Consider the following 21,348-nt stretch of genomic DNA (forward strand, 5'->3'; position numbering starts at 1 on the left):
TATAACTTTTGACACACAAATATATTGATCAGGTTTTGGATGCTTATACTGTATTTGTAATTATTCATTTCACACGGACGAATTATATATTTTTAATTAATTTCGATATTGCTGTTTTAATCACAATCCAAATCAAACCATCAATAGATTTGGATGCTTTTATTTGTAATTATTCATTTCACACGGACGAATTATATATTTTTAATTAATTTCGATATAGCTGTTTTAATAACAATCCAAATCAAACCATCAATAGATTTTTTGTAACGAAAGGAATAAAAAGAAATTAAAAATAATTTTTTGAAAACTGCCGTTTTGGGATTATCTAGTGTTTGATCTCATGTTGAATTTTCCATGAAACATCCTAAGTTTTTTTCTCGTCCAAAGAAATAAAAACAAGATCCGTACCAACGTCTATTCTTTATTTTCAACAGTTTCTATATATGTATATATACAACAGTTTCAGTAAACTTTGCATAAGCCAGTATGATTGGTACTAAAGAGAAGGCGGGTGCGTCCACCTCTACCTCTGGCGACGATGTTGAATACTCACGGTTGAGCAAAGAAAAGGAAATACAAAGCAAGAGAACCGATACTGTGCCGTTTTGTAAGGTATTTGCATATGCAGATTCCACTGATTACATGTTGATGTTTGCTGGTATCATTGGTGCTATTGGTAACGGATTATGCACACCCCTCATGAGTATTCTGTTGGGCGACCTTACTAATTCTTTTGGGGACAACCAGAATAGCGATAACCTGGTACCTGCGGTTTCAAAGGTACACAACTGCCATATTCTTTTGAATCGGGTTGATCTAAAAATCATCCGTGTTCACTTAATCCTAGTGATATAACAAAAACAGTAGTATGGTATTATATTTTACATTTAATAAAAGTTTTTCAATACTTGAACAAAAAACCGTTAAAATCAGACCATGGACAACAAGGTGCCACTGTCTTATTGATTACTAATCAACTCGCTGTACTATAGGTGTCACTTAATTTATTTTGCATGGCTGTTGGAGCTGGCTTGGCATCATTCCTCCGTAAGTATAGTTGTATAAATGTTACTCACCTTATTGTCTTACGGGTTGTTTGGCATTGTGTTATCTAGGGGTCAAATACGTCACATGATGTATGTCCGGATCAGGCTTAATATACGGTCTTAGGCCAAATGATATCCGGCCCATAGGGCCGAAAATGGCTCATTCCCCCTATATATCTCTATTTACCAAAATTCCCTCCTATTAGCTCTTCTATTCTCCCACCACTTTCTATACCAACCCCTCTATATATACTCTATACATACATATATATATATATATATATTTCAAATACTAAGTCTCATTCTAGCGCATGACATCATCTATATATAGGCATTGTGAGACCTAGCGCATGACTCCATTTGAGGATGACTTGTTAGAAAAATAACCACTGTTTTGTATCCACTGATTAGAAACCACTGATTAGAAACCACTGATCAGTTTGATAAACTACTGATCAGTTTGACTAACCACTGATGAACTTAACTACTGATCAGTTTAAGCACTGATCAGTCTAACCGCTGATCAACCACTGTCTGTTTGAAGCAGTGGCAAGTTGAAACAGAACCACTGATGAGAACAGCGGTTAGAGAAGATTGCAAATAGAAGTATAAAAGAAACAGTAAACGATTTAACCGGGCTTGTGTTTGACACAATTCCCTTAAACAGATTCGCCGTCTGTTCCCAGGGTACGCCGGTTCGAAACAGCACCGAGCGCTGCCGGACTTGAACACTTGCCTGAAAAATAAACCGGAGAATGCTGCAGAGAGATCGAGAGAAGAGATTGTATTTCAGTGTATATCACTGTGTTGGTCTGCATTGGGTTTTATAGGCACAGATCATAACTGATTCTGGCCTCATCATTGCAGAGAATTAAAGCTAGTCGGTTTCAAAACTTATGCCTCATCATTGCAGAGAATTAACTCCCATAATGGCTCAGCGGTTTCGAAACTGAATAGTATAATGGTTCTCATTAAAACTGAAAATCATTTCCGTTAAAGACCCATTAAGACCAGCCGTTTTAAAGACTAATTAATAAAAATAATTAGTCAGTCTCGAGTGCAAAAACTGTCTCCCGCGAGCCCGGGTTTTCGGAGCTGCATTCGTGTCCGCAGGACGTGCGGGCGTACACGAGTTCAACTAAATCCGGTTCCATTTTTTGCACCCCCCCTGCGTGCGCGCGGGTAGGACTTGTGGTAAAACATGTCATAAGACTTCAAAGGCTTCATTAAGGTTTCTCCTTATATATAGCCTATCTTTTCACTCCCACACCGATGTGGGACAAAGTGAATTACCAACTTGAGACTTTCATTCACACTAAACTTCCAACAATCCCCCACATGAATGGAGGTCGATCTCAGAACCAACATAATTCCTTGTTACATTTCAGCAGTTGAGTTTTGCATACGATAGGTAGGTGTTACCCTTTGAACCTTCGCTCATGAAATGCACTTAGCCCACTAGCTCTGAGTAGAACTCGATGTCTTTGAACTCGTCTGCCGTTTGTGTAGACAACAATGCACTTCACACAAGACTCTCCCTGACAAAGTCAAGTCCTCATAGTTATGTTCGTTATGGTCATGAACATGATGCCTGGTTCTGCGAGAGCCATTAGGTATTGTGCCCCAACAATACCCTTCGAAGCGACCCCACTTCTCTCTCACATAGGTGATTCACTATGTATGTTTACTTTAGTCGAATCATTAAAAGCCATAGGCTTAGCCTCACACTTGTCACTTTTAGGAATGGACTAGGAAGTTTATAAATCTTTATAATAAACTACCTTATTAAAACGTAGGGTTATCCCCCCACAGTGACCTTACTTATTCATACAATTAGGTTTTCCTATTGAACTCAATTCTTGGGATCTCCAGTCTATTGAGTTAGGTTTCCATCATATGAACTTCATTTTCCAAGGGCTTCAGTCCCATTCCCATGGACGACTTCTGTACTAACTCTCTACTTAGGCCTTTTGTCAGCGGATCCGCAATATTATCCTTTGACCTCACGTAGTCAACAGTGATAATTCCTGTAGAGATTAGTTGTCGTATCGTATTATGTCTACGTCTGATATGTCTGTTCCTACCATTATACATTGTGCTACGAGCTCTGCCAAGTGCCGATTGGCTATCACAATGTATACAAATGGCCGTTGCCGGCTTAGGCCATCTTGGTATATCCTCAACAAATTGACGTAGCCATTCTGCCTCTTCACCTGCTTTATCTAAAGCGATGAACTCAGATTCCATCGTGGATCTAGCAATAACCGTTTGTTTTGATGATTTCCACGATATCGCTGCACCTCCAAGTGTGAATACATACCCACTTGTTGCTCTGGAATCATTCGTATCAGATATCCAATTTGCATCACAGTGTCCTTCTATAACTGCTGGATATCTGTTATAATGCAACCCGTATTCTCGAGTGTATCTTAAGTAACGAAGCAACCGAGTGATACAGTTCCAATGCATTGAACTCGGGTTGCTTGTGTATCTACTTAGCTTGCTCACAGCAAATGCTATGTCTGGTCGAGTACAACTCATAAGATACATCAAGCTACCAATAATTCTTGAGTATTCCAACTGGTTTACGGGTTCACCTCTATTCTTGGCTAGATGTTGACTTGTGTCAAGTGGAGTTCTAGCTTCATTAGAGTCATTTGCATTGAACTTCTCAAGAATTTTGTCCACATAGTGGGATTGACTTAAAACAAGTCCATTTTGGGTTCGCGTGATTTTGACCCCCAAAATCACATCCGCCAGACCCATGTCTTTCATGTCAAATCTTGCTTTTAGCATGTTCTTTGTAGATTTTATGATTTTGTCATCGCTTCCAGCAATGAGCATATCATCTACATATAGACACAAAATGACATATCCATCAGATGTGTCCTTCACATACACACACTTGTCACATTCATTGATTTTGAACCCAGCATCAAGCATGACATGATCAAACTTTTGATGCCATTGTTTTGGAGCTTGTTTCAATCCATACAAGGATTTCACAAGTTTACACACTTTCTTTTCTTGCCCAATAGCTGTGAAGCCTTCGGGTTGCTCCATGTAGATTTCTTCCTCTAGAATTCCATTCAAGAAAGCTGTTTTCACATCCATTTGGTGTACTTCCAAATTTCTAATGGCGGCAATGGCAAGCACCAACCTGATGGATGTTATTCGTGTAACTGGCGAATATGTGTCAAAGTAATCTAAACCTTCTCGTTGTTTATATCCTTTGATCACCAACCTTGCTTTGTACTTATCGATGGTTCCATCTGGTTTCATCTTCTTCTTGAAGATCCATCGATATCCTAGTGGTTTACATCCTTGAGGAAGATCCACTAGTTCCCAGGTATGGTTCTGTAAGATAGAGTCTATCTCACTTTTGATTGCCTCCCTCCACTGAGGTCCTTCTGAGGAATGTACCGCTTGTTGGTACGTTTGAGGTTCATCTTCTACCATATAGGTAAGAAACTCAGGTCCAAAGGATTTTTCAGTCCTTTGTCGTTTACTTTTCCTGATTTCAACTTCCTCGGTCTTAGATTGTTCTCGAGGTTCATCGTTTTCAACTTCACCCTCGGGAACAATTTCCTCGACCGGTCTAGAAGAACTCGGTTCACTTTTATCTAAGCATGGGAACACATGTTCAAACCATGATGCATCCTTAGATTCAATTATGGTGCCTTTGCATATTCCAGGGTTCTTGGAATCATGCACAATAAAACGATAAGGACCATAAGGACGGGTGTATCCTATAAATACACAATCCACCGTTTTGGGACCTATTAGTAGCCGCTTAGGTGGTGTGACCACCACCTTAGCTAGACACCCCCACACTTTCAAGGATTTATATGGTGCTTTCTTTCCCGTCCATAATTCGTAAGGCGTTACATCCTTTTTCTTATTGGGTATCATGTTCAACACATAATTTGCCGATAAGATTGCTTCCCCCCACATGTTTTGGTTTACACCGGAGCTTATCATCATGGCATTCATCATTTCTTTCAAGGTACGATTTTTTCGTTCCGCTATGCCATTTGATTGAGGGGAGTAAGGAGCTGTGAGTTCGTGGATGATTCCACTTTTTGCACATACTTCAATAAAAGGCGAAACATATTCACCTCCTCGGTCGCTCCTTACAATTTTGATTTTCCGATTTAGTTGATTCTCAACTTCGGCTTTAAACAAGATAAACTTGTCAACAGCCTCGTCCTTACTCTTAAGTAAGTACACATAGCAATACCTTGTACTATCATCAATGAACGTGATGAAGTACTTGTTCCCACCACGAGTAGGAATTGCTTTTAGATCACACACATCAGTGTGGATCATCTCGAGGGGTTCGGTGAATCGTTCCACCTTTTTGAATGACGATTTCGTTTGTTTTGCTTCTACGCAAGTTTCACATTTATTAATTGAGTCGATATCGAATGTTGGTATGCAATCAAGTTTGATTAAACGACGAATGGAATTATAATTTACGTGACCTAGTCTACCATGCCATAAATTAGAAGACTCAATCAAATAAGTAGAACTAGTAGCGTTTTCTTTCATTGCATTCACGACAATTACATTCAGTTTAAACATTCCATTGAGGGCATAGCCCTTACCAACATAAACACCATTTTTGGTCAACACGACCTTATCCGACTCAATTACCATTTTGAACCCAAACTTGTTCAACTGCCATCCCGACACAAGGTTCTTACGAATTTCGGGAACATACAACACATTGGACAAAGTGAGTTCCTTTCCGGAAGTCATCTTCAAAACCACGTTACCCTCGCCTTTTATTTCCGCCGTGGCAGAATTTCCCATGAAAACCTTTTCTCCATTAGTCACCTCCTTGAAGGTGTTGAAAAGGCTCTTGTCAAAGCACACATGTCGAGTAGCCCCCGTATCGACCCACCAATCCTTGTTATTTTGCCCAACTATGTTCACTTCCGTGACCAAGATCGAGAGGTCCGTGGCCATGGCAACAAGCTTATCGACTTCATCTACCATGTTCACTTGTTGAGCATTTTCCTTTTTCTTGGGAAGCTTGCATTCGCTAGCCTTGTGGCCTTGCTTTTGACAATTGTAACAAGTTCCAAGGAACTTCTTTTTTCCAACTCCCCCCTTAGGACCAAGGTTGGAGCGTTTCCCATGACCTTTCTTTCCGCCCTTTCCACTGTTTTTTCCCTTCGAAGATTGCCCATGTTCAACAAGATTGGCCTTCACAGTTTCAGGACCATCAACCTTTTTTAGGGCCACTTTGTTATCTTCTTCAATCCGAAGACGAACAACAAGATCTTCAATGGTCATCTCCTTTCGCTTATGCTTGAGATAGTTCTTGAAATCAACCCAACTTGGTGGCAGTTTTTCGATCATTGCAGCAACTTGGAATGTCTCGCTGAGCATCATTCCTTCCGCATGAATATCATGAAGGATAACCTGCAATTCTTGGACTTGGCTCATGACAGTTTTTGAGTCTATCATTTTAAAGTCCAAGAACTTTGACACCACGAATTTCTTAGTGCCCGCATCTTCTGTTTTGTATTTGCGATCCAAAGACTCCCACAATTCTTTGGCAGTCTTGGCTTTGCAATACACATTATACAATGTGTCCACCAAACCATTCAAGATAAAGTTGCGGCACAGGAAATCCGAATGATTCCAAGCATGCATCGCGCTCACAGTTTGAGCATCCATCTCCCCTTCCTCAACATGGGGTTTCGGTTCAGTCAAGAACCTTGCCAGATTCAGCGTGGTCAGATAAAAGAACATCTTTTGCTGCCACTGTTTGAAATTCACACCATTGAATTTCTCTGGTTTTTCAGCATGCGAAACTGCATTAGGCAGTGGTGCAACCAGACCGGTAGTGACAGAAACAGCGGAAGTCATGACCGCAGAAACAGCACTGGTCATGACAGCAGAAACAGCAGTAGTCATCGGCTGAGATTCCATTCTGAAAAATAAACTGGTAATCAGTAAATAAAATCTGTTTAAGTTTGTTAGAAAAATAACCACTGTTTTGTATCCACTGATTAGAAACCACTGATTAGAAACCACTGATCAGTTTGATAAACTACTGATCAGTTTGACTAACCACTGATGAACTTAACTACTGATCAGTTTAAGCACTGATCAGTCTAACCGCTGATCAACCACTGTCTGTTTGAAGCAGTGGCAAGTTGAAACAGAACCACTGATGAGAACAGCGGTTAGAGAAGATTGCAAATAGAAGTATAAAAGAAACAGTAAACGATTTAACCGGGCTTGTGTTTGACACAATTCCCTTAAACAGATTCGCCGTCTGTTCCCAGGGTACGCCGGTTCGAAACAGCACCGAGCGCTGCCGGACTTGAACACTTGCCTGAAAAATAAACCGGAGAATGCTGCAGAGAGATCGAGAGAAGAGATTGTATTTCAGTGTATATCACTGTGTTGGTCTGCATTGGGTTTTATAGGCACAGATCATAACTGATTCTGGCCTCATCATTGCAGAGAATTAAAGCTAGTCGGTTTCAAAACTTATGCCTCATCATTGCAGAGAATTAACTCCCATAATGGCTCAGCGGTTTCGAAACTGAATAGTATAATGGTTCTCATTAAAACTGAAAATCATTTCAGTTAAAGACCCATTAAGACCAACCGTTTTAAAGACTAATTAATAAAAATAATTAGTCAGTCTCGAGTGCAAAAACTGTCTCCCGCGAGCCCGGGTTTTCGGAGCTGCATTCGTGTCCGCAGGACGTGCGGGCGTACACGAGTTCAACTAAATCCGGTTCCATTTTTTGCACCCCCCCCCCTGCGTGCGCGTGGGTAGGACTTGTGGTAAAACATGTCATAAGACTTCAAAGGCTTCATTAAGGTTTCTCCTTATATATAGCCTATCTTTTCACTCCCACACCGATGTGGGACAAAGTGAATTACCAACTTGAGACTTTCATTCACACTAAACTTCCAACATGACTCATGCTCACGCATGTCTTGTGCGTTGCACATGACTCCTGCACTCCATACTATCCTCAACTATCTTTTCGAAACTCTGTCCTAAATTACACAGACTTAAGACCGACTAAGTGTACAAGATTTCTAAGCTATGGATATACAAAAAAAAAAAAATGCACTAAGAGTCTCACCCTTTGAAGTTAGAAATCTTCAATCAACAATCTTGATCTGTTCGAATAACATCTTCAAGTGTACTAACATACTCCCCCTTGAATTATGCTTACACAATTTTTCTAACTTTTAATCTTCCAAGATTTGACACTGTCAACTTCTATATATCTCTTTGTAGATTTGACAAATCTCGTTAGTATTATTCACATTCAAGTATTATTAGTTTAATAGAGAAGATTTTGACTGATAATCTTTTTGAATTTTTAATATGTAAACTTAAATGCAAAACAAACAATATTTACATAAAACAAAATTTTTATGAGAATAGGCCCAAAAGGATCATATTAGTTTTGAGACATATCAGATAAACCATTGTTCTAAGATAAAACACTAAGCTTCACCAGTTCACGTTGATTGTCAGTCTTGTTGTCTTAAACTCAAACAAACATGTTTGCAATGCTTACCGATACCTTAAGGTATTCTTAGTGCATTGAATTCTTTTGAACCCCACAGTCTTAGCATATCCCCTCATCGTGTAATACACTAACCCGAGTAATGCCTTTAAACTTTCATCAACTGTGATTTGTGTAAAACCAAATTTGAACACTTAAACACTAATAATCAGGTCGATCTTTCGATACGTAGAGAAAGTCCAGTGTCTAAGCAAAACAAAGAAATAAAACAAGTTGAAATGTTTAGGTCTTAGCCACCGGTTTGATATTTGTGAATATACGTAGAGGTGATCCAAGACATAAACAAAAACACCAAGTAAAATAAAGTTGAATGTTTAGGCAATAACCTCCCGGTCAGTATTTGTGAATATGCACAAAGGAGGTCCAATGCTTAAACAAAATAAAAAAAATTCAAACGAGTTGAAATCTTTCTAAAAAAATAACACATAAAATCACAGTGACTTTTTCAGTTAGTGAAAGCTTACATACCAGCCGATTTTATGCTTTCCAGCATTCAGCGATTGTGCAAGTACACAGTTACGAAAGACAAACCAAGTACTACACTTTCAACTGTGTTTACTACTAGAATTAGGCTTTCCATTCAGTTTGTATCATTTTCGCAAAACTTTTCAACATTAGCTGATCCAGCTAACACATCAAATTGTGAGACTACTTCAACTTTAAAAGTTTGCAACATTTAGAATGCACTGACAATCTACTCCCCTGATGTACTATGATTTTCTCTTTTTGGCACAGTAAACTGTTTTTAACACATTTCATTGTTTTTGTAATTTTGAAAATTTTCTATTGCTTTTGGCATCTTTAATGAATTGTTTTTGTATACCCCCCAGAAAATGCAGAAACATATTTTCAAAAAACAACAAAATAACAATCTTCCATACTAATCCGACAAAAAAAACTTAAATGTGAAAACGAGAAAATTGATTTGTTTGTGTGTGAACTCAAACCTGTACTCTTTTCTTTTCATCAAACTCTTCACACACTACAAACAACCACTGTTAAACAAACTTTTCTACACAACTTGGTTATCCTGCAAATGTAAACATACTAAATTAGTTTAGAATTGGAGAGCAATCTATGTTGGACTTGGTTTGATCAAATTCGTCAACATAGTTCACGATAGTCCATTCACAATCCAGTTTATCATCAAACAATATTGAAACTTCTGTTGGGTCAGAAGCTCCATTTGAAACTTTAACTTTCCAAATTTGTTTTAGTTTCTCAACCGTTTGATGAACTGGTTTCACGATTGTTTGATGATTGCTTCTAAACCGTTTTCTGATTGCTATCTCAAGAATCCATTTTACTATAATAACTTTTTTGTAGTATGAAACAAGTCTTTAAAAACTGCATCAGATGAAATATCAGAAGACAATATCTTTTTCAGATAATCTCTAGCCTTCTTTCTCTTTTTCCTCAATCTGCTCGTTTGCCCTTGTGATAATTTGACTATATTATCTTATGAATTCTCTTTATTTCTATTCTTCTTCACTTTTGGAGATTCATTTGATGATCATTCTTTTGATCTCAACGGACAATCTCTTATGACATAACCTTGGTTTTGACACTTAAAACAACTTCTCATATCAACAAATCTGCTCCTTCCTCGGATGCCAACAATAAACAACAATATGTCCATTTATCCCACAATTGGAACACATTCTGTTATCGCACCATTCTCTTCTATCATAAAATAGTTCATAAAGATTAGACTTGTAAAACGAAGGATTTTCATTTTCTTCATTCCAATATATTCTGTCATAGAATCCTTCATAATAGTTTGACTTGTATGTGTGTGAAGGATTTTTATTCTTGTAATAATGATTGGATGATCTTGATGTTGATGATGATTTATTATTATAAAACTTTTTGTTTTCAAAATTTTTAATTTTTTTAATATTTTGTTTTTGTTTTCGATCATCATTTTGTTGACAGTGATTTTGTTTAGAACATTCACCTTTATCAAAATCAAAATCAACAAATCATGGTTTATGAGAAATTTCTTTATTTTGAGTTTTTAGAATTTTTTTCATCGTTATTTGAAATTTCTCATCAGAATCATCATCACTATCTTCGATCATCATTTTGTTGACAGTGATTTTGTTTAAAATTTTTCACCAAATTCTATGTTTAACTTTGATAAAGTGCAGAATCTAATATCAAAACTTGTACTCGTGCAAAGATCGTGTAAATAAACGTTTTGCACTTATTCAATCTTTAACTAGACAGAGTTTCGTTACACAAGCTCTCCAAAATAAAAGCTACAAATGCTCAAGTCTCATTCTAGCGCATGACATCATCTATATATAGACATTGTGAGACCCAGTGCATGACTCCATCTGCGCATGACACATGCGCTCCATACTATCCTCATCTATATTTCCGAAATTCTGTCCTAAATTACACAGACTCAAGACCGACTAACTGTACAAGATTTTGAAGCTATGGACATACAGAAAATGCACTAACAAACTTAGACCCCTTCAAATGGGTTTCCTCCTTCTTGCGGTTCTAGGTAAGACTCAGGAAAGACTAGATCGGTTCGCACGGCTCCAAAGCCCGGCCCAACAACCAATGATTCAACAACATCCAAGCACTTAACTTTACTTATCTGCTTCAGATTATTCTATATATCCTAATTAGTTTCAAAACGCCATACCAAACACTCTCTAATCATCACCATGTGAATATGTCCTAAAAGTGTTGTGTTTGTTAGAGGTGTCAATGTGGATGGCAACAGGAGAAAGACAAGCTGCAAGAATAAGGAATTTGTATCTAAAAGCAATATTAAGACAAGATGTTTCCTTCTTTGACAAGGAAACACACACTGGGGAAGTTATTGGCAGGATGTCTGGTGATACTGTTCTCATACAAAATGCCATGGGGGAAAAGGTTGGTATATAATTTTTTTTTCAAAATTTATAAAAATCTGCAAAATATCTAAAAAAAATTGTTATCTGATATTGCTAAAAGTTTATGAAAACTGAATGAATATTATTGATTTACAAACCCCCTTATATAGGGATGATACAATCGTATAATAAGGAAACGAGATATACAAAATATATACAATTCAATATATTCCTAAAATAGTGGCTAATATTCTTTCTGAAATATTCATCGGCTAAGACTTCCCCGCAGTTTGAACGTGGTAGGGACCAACGCTCAAACTGGATCGAAACGACTGGAATAACTGCTTGGAGAGTCCCTTTGTGAAGATATCAGCATATTGTAAGGCAGACGGAACATGTAGAACTCTAATGTGACCGATGCGAACCTTTTCCCGTACAAAGTGAATATCAATCTCTACATGTTTGGTACGTTGATGCTGCACTGAATTATCAGAGAGATACACAGCTGAAACATTATCACAATAGACAATAGAGGCCCGACGCAAAGGGGTATGAAGCTCAAGTAATAAATTACGTAACCAAGTGGCTTCGGCAACTGCATTGGCAACCCGCGATATTCAGCTTCAGCATTTGAACGCGAAACAGTGGGTTGCCGTTTCGAGGACCACGACAGTAAATTATCCCCTAAAAAAACACAATAACCACTCGTAGATCGTCTAGAATCCGGGCAACCCCCCCCCCCAATCGGCATCTGAGTAGGCAACCAAGTCATGAGACTGAGATCGAACAATGCGAATCCCGTAGTCAAGAGTACCCTGGACATACCGTAGGACCCGCTTCATGAAGGCAAAGTGAGGCTCGCGCGGATCATGCATAAACAAACAAACCTGCTGAACTGCATAGGAGATATCTGGACGAGTAACAGTTAGGTACTGTAAAGCTCCCGCTAGGCTGCGATATAGTGTCGGATCTGAAACAGGCGGTCCATCAGTCGCACTAAGTTTAGATGAGAGATCCACAGGTGTAGTGCAGGGTTTACAAGCCGACATATTGCACGAGCAAGAATCTCTTTGGCATACTGTTGCTGCGATAGGAACAGGCCTGCGGAAAACTGATCAACTTTAATGCCAAGAAAATGATGAAGTCGTCCTAAATCAGTCATGGCGAGTTCCCGAGACAATGCACTGATGATATCATGAAGTAGTTTGTCATTAGAAGCTGTCAGCACAATGTCATCGACATAAAGTAGCAAATAAGCAACATTAGCTGAATCCCGCTTAAAAATAAACAAAGATTGATCACAATTACTGCTGATAAACCCATTCGATTTGATGAAAGTGGCAAAGCGGGTATACCAAGCCCGTGGAGCCTGTTTAAGACCATACAGCGACTTTTTAAGACGACATACAAATTGAGGGTACCGTTTGTCATCAAAACCCGGAGGTTGATGCATGTAAACCGTCTCATTAAGATGCCCGTGTAGAAAAGCATTTTTAACATCAAGTTGATGGATCGGCCAAGACCTGGTGACTGCCAAAGATAAAACAGTCCTGATAGTAGCCGGTTTAACCACTGGACTGAACGTGTCTGCACAATCAATTCCCACTGTTTGGGAGTTCCCGTTGACCACCAAACGGGCTTTATAGCGTTCCAGAGACCCGTCAGACCGGAATTTATGGCGGAAAAGCCACATGCAGCGTATGACAGGGCGGTCCGTGGGTCGTGGCACTAACTCCCATGTATCATTATCCTGTAGGGCAGAAAATTCAGTTTTCATAGCACTTAACCAATTAGTGTCAGCAAAGGCCTTGGCATAGGTCTTGGGAATAGGGGAGAGGGTGGTGGGAGTGAAGTGAATTGAGGTTGTAGAGGAACGAGCTTTGGAACGTGTAGTCATAGGGTGAAGATTTGTGACAGGTGGGGCCAAGGGGTTTTGGGCCGAAGGTGGGGCTGTGGTAATAGGAGGTGGGGCCATGGCAGTGGATGTCGTAGGTGGGGGGATGATAGGAGGTGGTGGTTTCGGGCGTCGACTATAGGTAATTGGAAAGGGAGTGACGGTGGACCGGTGGGTAGGTGCGGGTGTTTGAATGGGTGGTGATGGAATAAAGGAGAAGCCAGGAGGAGGTGAGTCGTCTAAAAAATTGTAGGTAGTGGGTGTTTGTGGCAAGGTATAAGGAAAGGTCGATTCGTCGAAGGTTACATGACGGGAGATATGCACTTTACCGGTGGTTGGGTCGAAGCACCGGTAACCCCGGAAATCCGGGGGGTAGCCGAGAAAGATGCAACGAATTGCACGAGGGTGAAGCTTGTGTGGTGAAGTGGCGGAGGTGTTGGGGTAGCAAGCACACCCGAATACGCGTAAATGATCGTAGTCGGGATGCCGAAGGTATAGGGCAAATGTGGGTGTATAAAAGTTTAAGCGTTTAGTGGGTAAGATGTTGTGTAAGTAAGAGGCGGTGTGTAGAGCTTCGACCCAAAAAAACAGGGGGTAGTTGTGCGTGAATGAGGAGGGCACGTATGATGTCATTTAGACGACGGATCATACGTTCCGCCCGTCCATTTTGTGAGGATGTTTGAGGGCACGAGAACCGAAATAGCAAGCCATGATGATTGGCAAAGCTATTGAAAGCATGATTATCAAATTCGCCTCCAAGATCGCATTGAAAAGTTTTGATTTTTCTTTGAAATTGTGTTTCAATGAGTGTATGAAATTTAGTAAAGGTGGGAAAGGCCTCGGATTTAAATTTAAGTGGGTATACCCAAATAAAGTGAGAAAAATTATCAACAAGCACCATATAATATTTGTAACCTGTTTTGCTTGTGACGGGTGATGTCCAAAGGTCACAATGCACAATATCAAATGGGGCAAACGTAAAAGAATTTGATGCGGAAAAAGGTAAACGTTTACTATTCGAAAGTTGACAAGAGTTGCAAACATGAGACAAAGTGACTTTATTACGTGAAAAATGAAAATTACGACGTAATAAATCTAAATTTGATTCCCGGGGTGACCGAGACGCTCGTGCCAAGGGAGGGATGGTGTGGTGATGAAGCAGGCTTGTGGAGGTAATTTAGGCGGAGTGAAAGGATAGAGGTCCCCGGTACTGTTGTGTCTTGAAAGAGTCCGTTTAGTGAAAAGATCCTTCAAAGAAAAACCAAACGGGTCAAATTCGATAGACACATTATTATCACGAGTAAAACGTCGTACAGAAATAAGGTTTTTAATTATGTGTGGGCTGTATAGAATATTTGGCAAAATATAGGTTCGGTTGGGTAGGGTGTGGAAGCCAGTGCCCGTGCTACTAATTGGTATACAAGTGCCATTACCAACCATAATTGAACTGCGTACAGGACAAGATGTGGGAATTACAATTTTACCTGGGTCGCGTGCCGAATGCGATCCTGCCCCAGTATCCATGATATCATTATTCCATGATGCATTCGGGTTCATCTGCAAATTGTTAAAAGCTGCACTTAAATCAGAGGGGGACAATGCATCATACCCATATTGGTTTGGCCCGAACTGGGGAGACGAGTAATGGCCCGAACCAGCAAAGTGGGCCTGGGACTGCTGAGGAGGGTTGGGCCGCCAATTGTTTTGTGTTGGGTAAGGGCATGGAGGTGTGGTCCACCAGGCCCAATTTGGGTATGGAGAATTATAGGCTGAAGGGTTGCCAGCAGTCCAAAAAGAGCGGCCGTATCCTTATGAACCACCTCTGTTTCCGTAACGACCGCCGCCCCTAGAGTTGTTTCTGCCGCGTCCGCGTCCGCGTCCCCGGTTCTGATTGCTGCTGTTCGGATTACTGCTGTTCGGTTCAGGTGTGTGGTCAGGGACAATAGTAGTGAGAGCCGGCTGTGAAGATGATGTATTGCTGATCGGCGCTACCAAGACTGAAGTGGTAGCTCCTTTTTGTGCTTCAATACGAATAGCATCACCTTTGAGAAGGGAGATGGCAAGGTCCCAATCAGCATCTTTGTTGTTGATAAATGAAGCAGTAGTGTTGTACTCGGGAGGGAGACCACGGACGAGCTGTAAGACCAGCCGAGAGTCAGAAACAGGTTCGTTGACATCGGCTAGTTGGGAGGTAAGACTTTGAAGTTGTTGACAATAGTCATCTAAAGAAGCACAGGCACCAAGGGTCATGTTGCAGAATTGAGTTTCGAGAGCAGCAGCCCATGCCTTCTTATTACTGAGGTATATCTTTTCCAGCTTGGCCTAAGCATCATGTGCCGAGGCATTATTATCAATGATGCGTTTGAGGATGTCATCCGATACAGTGCTGAAGATCCACTGCATTACAAGGGCATCAAGTTCCTTCCATAGATCATAATCCGGAGCTGTTTTTGCAGGGGCTGGGCTGCCATCAATGTGGTCTGCAACTTTGTAGGCGGTGACGTGAAGGTTAAACAGCTTAACCCAGTTAGAATAGGTTACATTCGTGCCATCTAAGGTACGGATTTTAGCGTTAATATTAGTAACCGAATAGGCGGGGTGCAAAGTGTTTGGTTTGGTGGCAGCAGAGGCTTCAGGTTTGTCGTTCATGGCTGTGAAAAGTAATCGCCTATGGAAGTGTGAATGAGCAGGGCCTTGTTAATAGGGAACATGACCTTGTTGATACGGAAGCAGGGCCTTGTTGATAGAGGAGCAGGGTCTTGTTGAGATCGAAAACAGAAGAGACAGTCGGCAATTTTAGGGTTTAGGTAATCCAAGAGCGTAATGCTCTGATACCATAAAAGTTTATGAAAACTGAATGAATATTATTGATTTACAAACCCCCTTATATAGGGATGATACAATCGTATAATAAGGAAACGAGATATACAAAATATATACAATTCAATATATTCCTAAAATAGTGGCTAATATTCTTTCTGAAATATTCATCGGCTAAGAATTGCAGGTTGGAAAGTTCATACAACTAATGTCCACATTTTTGGGAGGCTTTATTATAGCATTTATCAAGGGACGACTTCTTACGCTCGTCATGTTGTCCTCGATTCTACCATTAGTGATTTCTGGCGGAATTATGTCCATAACCATATCCAAGATGGCGTCACGAGAGCAAAGCGCGTATGCTAAAGCAGCCAATATAGTAGAACAAGCAGTTGGCTCAATCAAGACGGTAATTAAATAAAAAAAATATCTAATGTTCTACAACCAAGGGAGGCGAGCGCGAGACCAACTAAGCTTGGGGCCAGCTCGCTTCGAGCTCTACATCCAAAGCTTGAGCCCTACTCGTCTATTATTTATTAATTGTATAAATATTTTTATATATGTGTGTGTATATATACATATAATATTTATTTTGTTAAAAATAAAGTTATGTATGTATATAAATGTATTTTATTTAGTTAACTGTATAGTAATTATATATGAAAATAATAATTATTTTCATACAAATAACAGACTTGTTAAAGGTTTGCAAGCCTAGCTAAGCAAGCACCATATATGACGCTCACACTCGGGCTTGGGCTTGTATATTAACCGAGCTTATAGTAAATCAATTTCAAGTAGCCCTCAAACGGCTCGGCTCGTTTTCACCAGTAATTACACCATTTTTATTACGGACGGGTCACCATTTTTGTTTTGTAGGTTGCAGCCTTCTCCGGGGAGAAAAAAGCGGTTGATGATTACAACAAGTCCCTTGTAGATGCTTACAATTCTAGTGTTCATCAAGGTCTAGCTACAGGCCTTTGTCTTGGATTAATGTTGTTGACTATATTATGTAGTTATGCCTTGGCATTTTGGTATGGTGCAAAGATGATACTAGAAAAAGGCTACACTGGTGGCAGTGTGATTACTGTAATGATTGCTGTGCTCACTGGATCCATGTGAGAACATTTCTTTCTGCTTTCTACAGTCAGGTCATGTATTATTTTTAACGGATCATGTTTTGATCCGTTACCTGACGCACACAATTGACACCCAAGAAATAAAACCAAAACTTGTGAGGTTTAAACATAGGGAATTTGGTGTTCTCCAGGTCTCTTGGGCAGGTGGCTCCATGTTTGAGTGCATTTGCTGCAGGCCAGGCAGCAGCATTCAAGATGTTCGAAACTATAAACAGAAAGCCCGAAATAGATGCATATGACACAAAAGGAAAAACATTAACTGATATTCATGGTGATATAGAACTAAGAGACGTGTATTTCACTTATCCAGCAAGACCCGATGAGGAAATATTTAGTGGGTTCTCTCTTCGTATCTCAAGCGGGATGACTGCAGCTTTGGTTGGTCAAAGTGGAAGCGGAAAGTCAACGGTGATCAGCCTATTAGAGAGATTTTATGATCCTCAAGCAGGGGAAGTTCTTATTGATGGTACTAATCTTAAAGAATTTCAACTAAAATGGATTAGACAGAAAATTGGTCTTGTTAGCCAAGAACCAGTTTTGTTTACATCCAGCATAAAAGATAATATTATGTATGGGAAAGATGGCGCGTCTATTGATGAGGTTAGAGTTGCAGTCGAGCTTGCAAATGCTGCTAAATTCATTGATGAACTACCACAGGTTCATACATAATCAAGTTTAAGTAGAGAACTCTATAATACATCTTACGTTGTAATTTTCCGATCTAATGGGAGAGAGAGTTTTTAACTTTACACGCTTTCTTTCCTTAAAATTTTAGGGACTGGATACAATGGTTGGAGAGCATGGAACACAACTCTCTGGCGGGCAAAAGCAAAGAATTGCTATTGCTAGAGCAATCCTTAAAGATCCTAGAATCCTTCTTCTGGATGAAGCAACGAGTGCTTTGGATGCAGAATCTGAGAGAGTTGTGCAGGAGGCATTGGACCGGATAATGGTCAATAGAACAACCGTCATTGTTGCACATCGATTAAGCACGGTCAGAAATGTTGATATGATCGCGGTCCTTCATCGGGGCAAGATAGTTGAGAAAGGTAGTTTTATGCAGTGTTTTCCTAGAACTGGTCAAATTATTGGTCCACTAGTCAATTTACGTGTATTTTGTCTGAAAATTTTATACGTACTGACCCCCCCCCCCCCCCACCTAAATTGATTTTGCCTAAAAATTTATGTGTCCCGTGACTTTAACGGGACTGGTTGTGTAAGCTGTTCCCAATTCGATAGTTATTGTTATATGCTTACATAGTTATTCCAAAATCAAAAGTCTTAACAATAAGTAAACTGATCAGGATCACATTCAGAGCTAGTTCAAGATCACGAAGGCGCGTACTCTCAACTTATAAAGTTACAGGAAAATAATAATGATTCAAAATATCATATCTCAGAGGACCAAGATATATCAGAAGCCGGTACAGAAATCAGTAGTCTATCAGGCCTAAAGATATCTTACCAAGGGTCATCTAGCAGCCATCGCTACTCCATAGATTCACCACAAATCGGTGCGCGACTGCTCGAATCCATGAACATTGAATCACAACAAGATGCAAAAACACAACCCAAAGTCCCACTCAGAAGACTTGCATATCTCAACAAACCAGAAATACCAGTACTCATATTGGGTTCGCTAGCCGCGGTTATTAATGGGACAATATTCCCAGTTTTAAGCATACTGCTTTCAAACATGATCAAAACGTTTTACGAACCGCCACATAAAATGAGATCAGATGCAACATTATGGGCTCTAGTATTTGTGATAATGGGAATTGTGTCATTTCTAGCTTATCCTGGGAGATCTTATTTATTTGCTGTTGCTGGGTCTAGACTTATAAAAAGAATTAGATCGTTATGCTTTGAGAAAGTGATTAACATGGAGGTTGGTTGGTTCGATAAGCCGGAAAACTCTAGCGGTGCAATCGGTGCACAGTTGTCTGCCGATGCCGCCAGTGTTCGTGGGTTGGTTGGTGATGCGCTTGCTCAGATCGTTCAAGACTTATCATCGGCTATCAGCGGTTTATTCATCGCTTTTACAGCTTGTTGGCAGTTGGCTCTCATAATTCTTGCTATGATTCCGTTAGCGTCTATTAACGGATATGTTCAGATGCGGTTTATGAAAGGGTTTAGTGCTGATGCTAAACTGATGTACGAGGAAGCGAGTCAGGTGGCGAATGATGCTGTCGGGAGTATACGTACAGTAGCGTCTTTTTGTGCAGAAGAGAAAGTTATGCAACTGTATAGAAGTAAATGCGAGGGTCCGAAAAAGACCGGGATTAAACAAGGGTTAATTAGCGGGACCGGGTTTGGGATTTCGATATTTTTACTTTTTTGTATGTATGCTGGCAGTTTTTATGTGGGAGCTCGGTTTGTTCAGGCGGGAATAACTCATTTCGCAAGTGTTTTTAGAGTTTTCTTTGCTTTAACAATGGCGGGATTAGCAGTGTCTCAATCAAGCTCGTTTGCACCCGATACAAGTAAAGCCAAAAGCTCTGCGGTCTCAGTTTTTGCGATTCTAGATCGGAAGTCAGAGATTGACCCAAGTGATGAATCTGGTGTGACTTTGGGCTCGGTCAAAGGGGAAATCGAGCTTAGTCACATTAGTTTTAAATATCCGTCCAGACCTGATGTTGAGATATTTCGTGACCTATGCTTAACAATCCATAGTGGAAAGACAGTGGCGTTGGTTGGTGAGAGTGGGAGCGGGAAATCAACAGTTATCCAACTTTTACAAAGGTTTTACAATCCAGATTCGGGTTTTATCATGTTGGATGGAATTGAGTTGCAAAATTTTCAACTCAAGTGGCTAAGGTTGCAGATGGGTCTGGTTAGTCAAGAACCCGTCTTGTTTAATGACACCATTCGGGCCAATATTGCTTATGGAAAGGATGGTGAGGCCCCAGAGTCTGAAATAATAGCTGCTTCCGAGTTAGCCAATGCCCACAAGTTCATTAGTGGTTTACACCAGGTTTGTATATTTCACCTCAGCTAACGGGTCAAAACGGGTGAGGCCACTGAATCCGACATGGATTCATCTGCGTTCACTTTTTGTCCATTTCTTAAGATTTGTTATTATTAACTAAGGACCGTTATAATTATGATAACAATATTGTTAACGAAACAATTTTAGAAGAATGTATGCATTAATAAAACATCTGGGTCAAAATATTTTGGCCCTTTGTACATGTACACTTTTAGCTAAAATACTTTGATATAATGTCTATGTAATAAAAAAACAAAACCCGAATCAAATCATTGATAAGTAAATGGGTTGAAATGGACCTGCATTCTGCTAATAAAATTCAAAAATCAGTAGTGAATGAGGCGTGAATTGCAGGGTTACGATACTATGGTAGGGGAAAGAGGGGTGCAATTGTCAGGTGGACAAAAGCAAAGAGTAGCTATCGCTAGGGCCATAGTCAAGAGTCCCAAGATACTACTACTAGATGAGGCTACAAGCGCACTGGATGCCACATCAGAAAGAGTGGTTCAAGACGCATTGGATAGGGTCATGGTTAACCGGACCACAGTGGTTGTGGCTCATCGGTTGTCAACCATTAAGGGCGCTGATGTCATTGCAGTCGTCAAGAATGGAGTAATCGTTGAGAAAGGAAAGCATGAACAGTTAATCAATATTAAGGATGGATCCTATGCATCGTTAGTTGCACTTCACATGAGCTCTTCCAATTAGCTCCACTATTTTATTTTGTTTTTGTAATGTGAAAATAAGGATGGGAATCAAAATGTGTTCTCGCCAGAAAACTGTATATGTGAAAGTTTTTATTTCATATTGTAAAGGTAGAATGGAAAAGAAGTCAGAATCAGTCAAGGTGTGGGTTGTCAAGAAGGGGTAAATACGGTAATGTAGTCAAAATTGACCAGCTTAATGAAGGTTATAAGGATAGTTGTGTTACATAAAGCTTTGATAGGGTCATGCATGTCGTATGGATCATCAAATTGTAGTTAAGTCAAATATGTTGTAGTACGTTGGGTCGAATTATGGTTAAAAACTAAGAG

General features: G+C 39.9%; 1 protein-coding gene across 1 annotated transcript; it reads left to right on the top strand.

The window, feature by feature from the left end:
• The first annotated feature begins 459 nt into the window (after positions 1-459).
• Positions 460-21,236, top strand: LOC110884357 (ABC transporter B family member 4). The gene is made up of 9 exons (XM_022132063.2): positions 460-780; positions 993-1,047; positions 11,337-11,512; positions 16,374-16,595; positions 17,066-17,304; positions 17,457-17,982; positions 18,101-18,374; positions 18,630-20,299; positions 20,669-21,236. Exons 1-9 carry the CDS (start codon positions 487-489, stop codon positions 21,020-21,022), a joined length of 3,810 nt encoding a protein of 1,269 aa, XP_021987755.1. The 5' UTR covers positions 460-486; the 3' UTR covers positions 21,023-21,236.
• Positions 21,237-21,348: the final 112 nt, after the last annotated feature.

This window comes from Helianthus annuus, chromosome 10, assembly GCF_002127325.2.
Source record: "Helianthus annuus cultivar XRQ/B chromosome 10, HanXRQr2.0-SUNRISE, whole genome shotgun sequence".
In the NCBI taxonomy this organism is placed as follows: domain Eukaryota; kingdom Viridiplantae; phylum Streptophyta; class Magnoliopsida; order Asterales; family Asteraceae; genus Helianthus; species Helianthus annuus.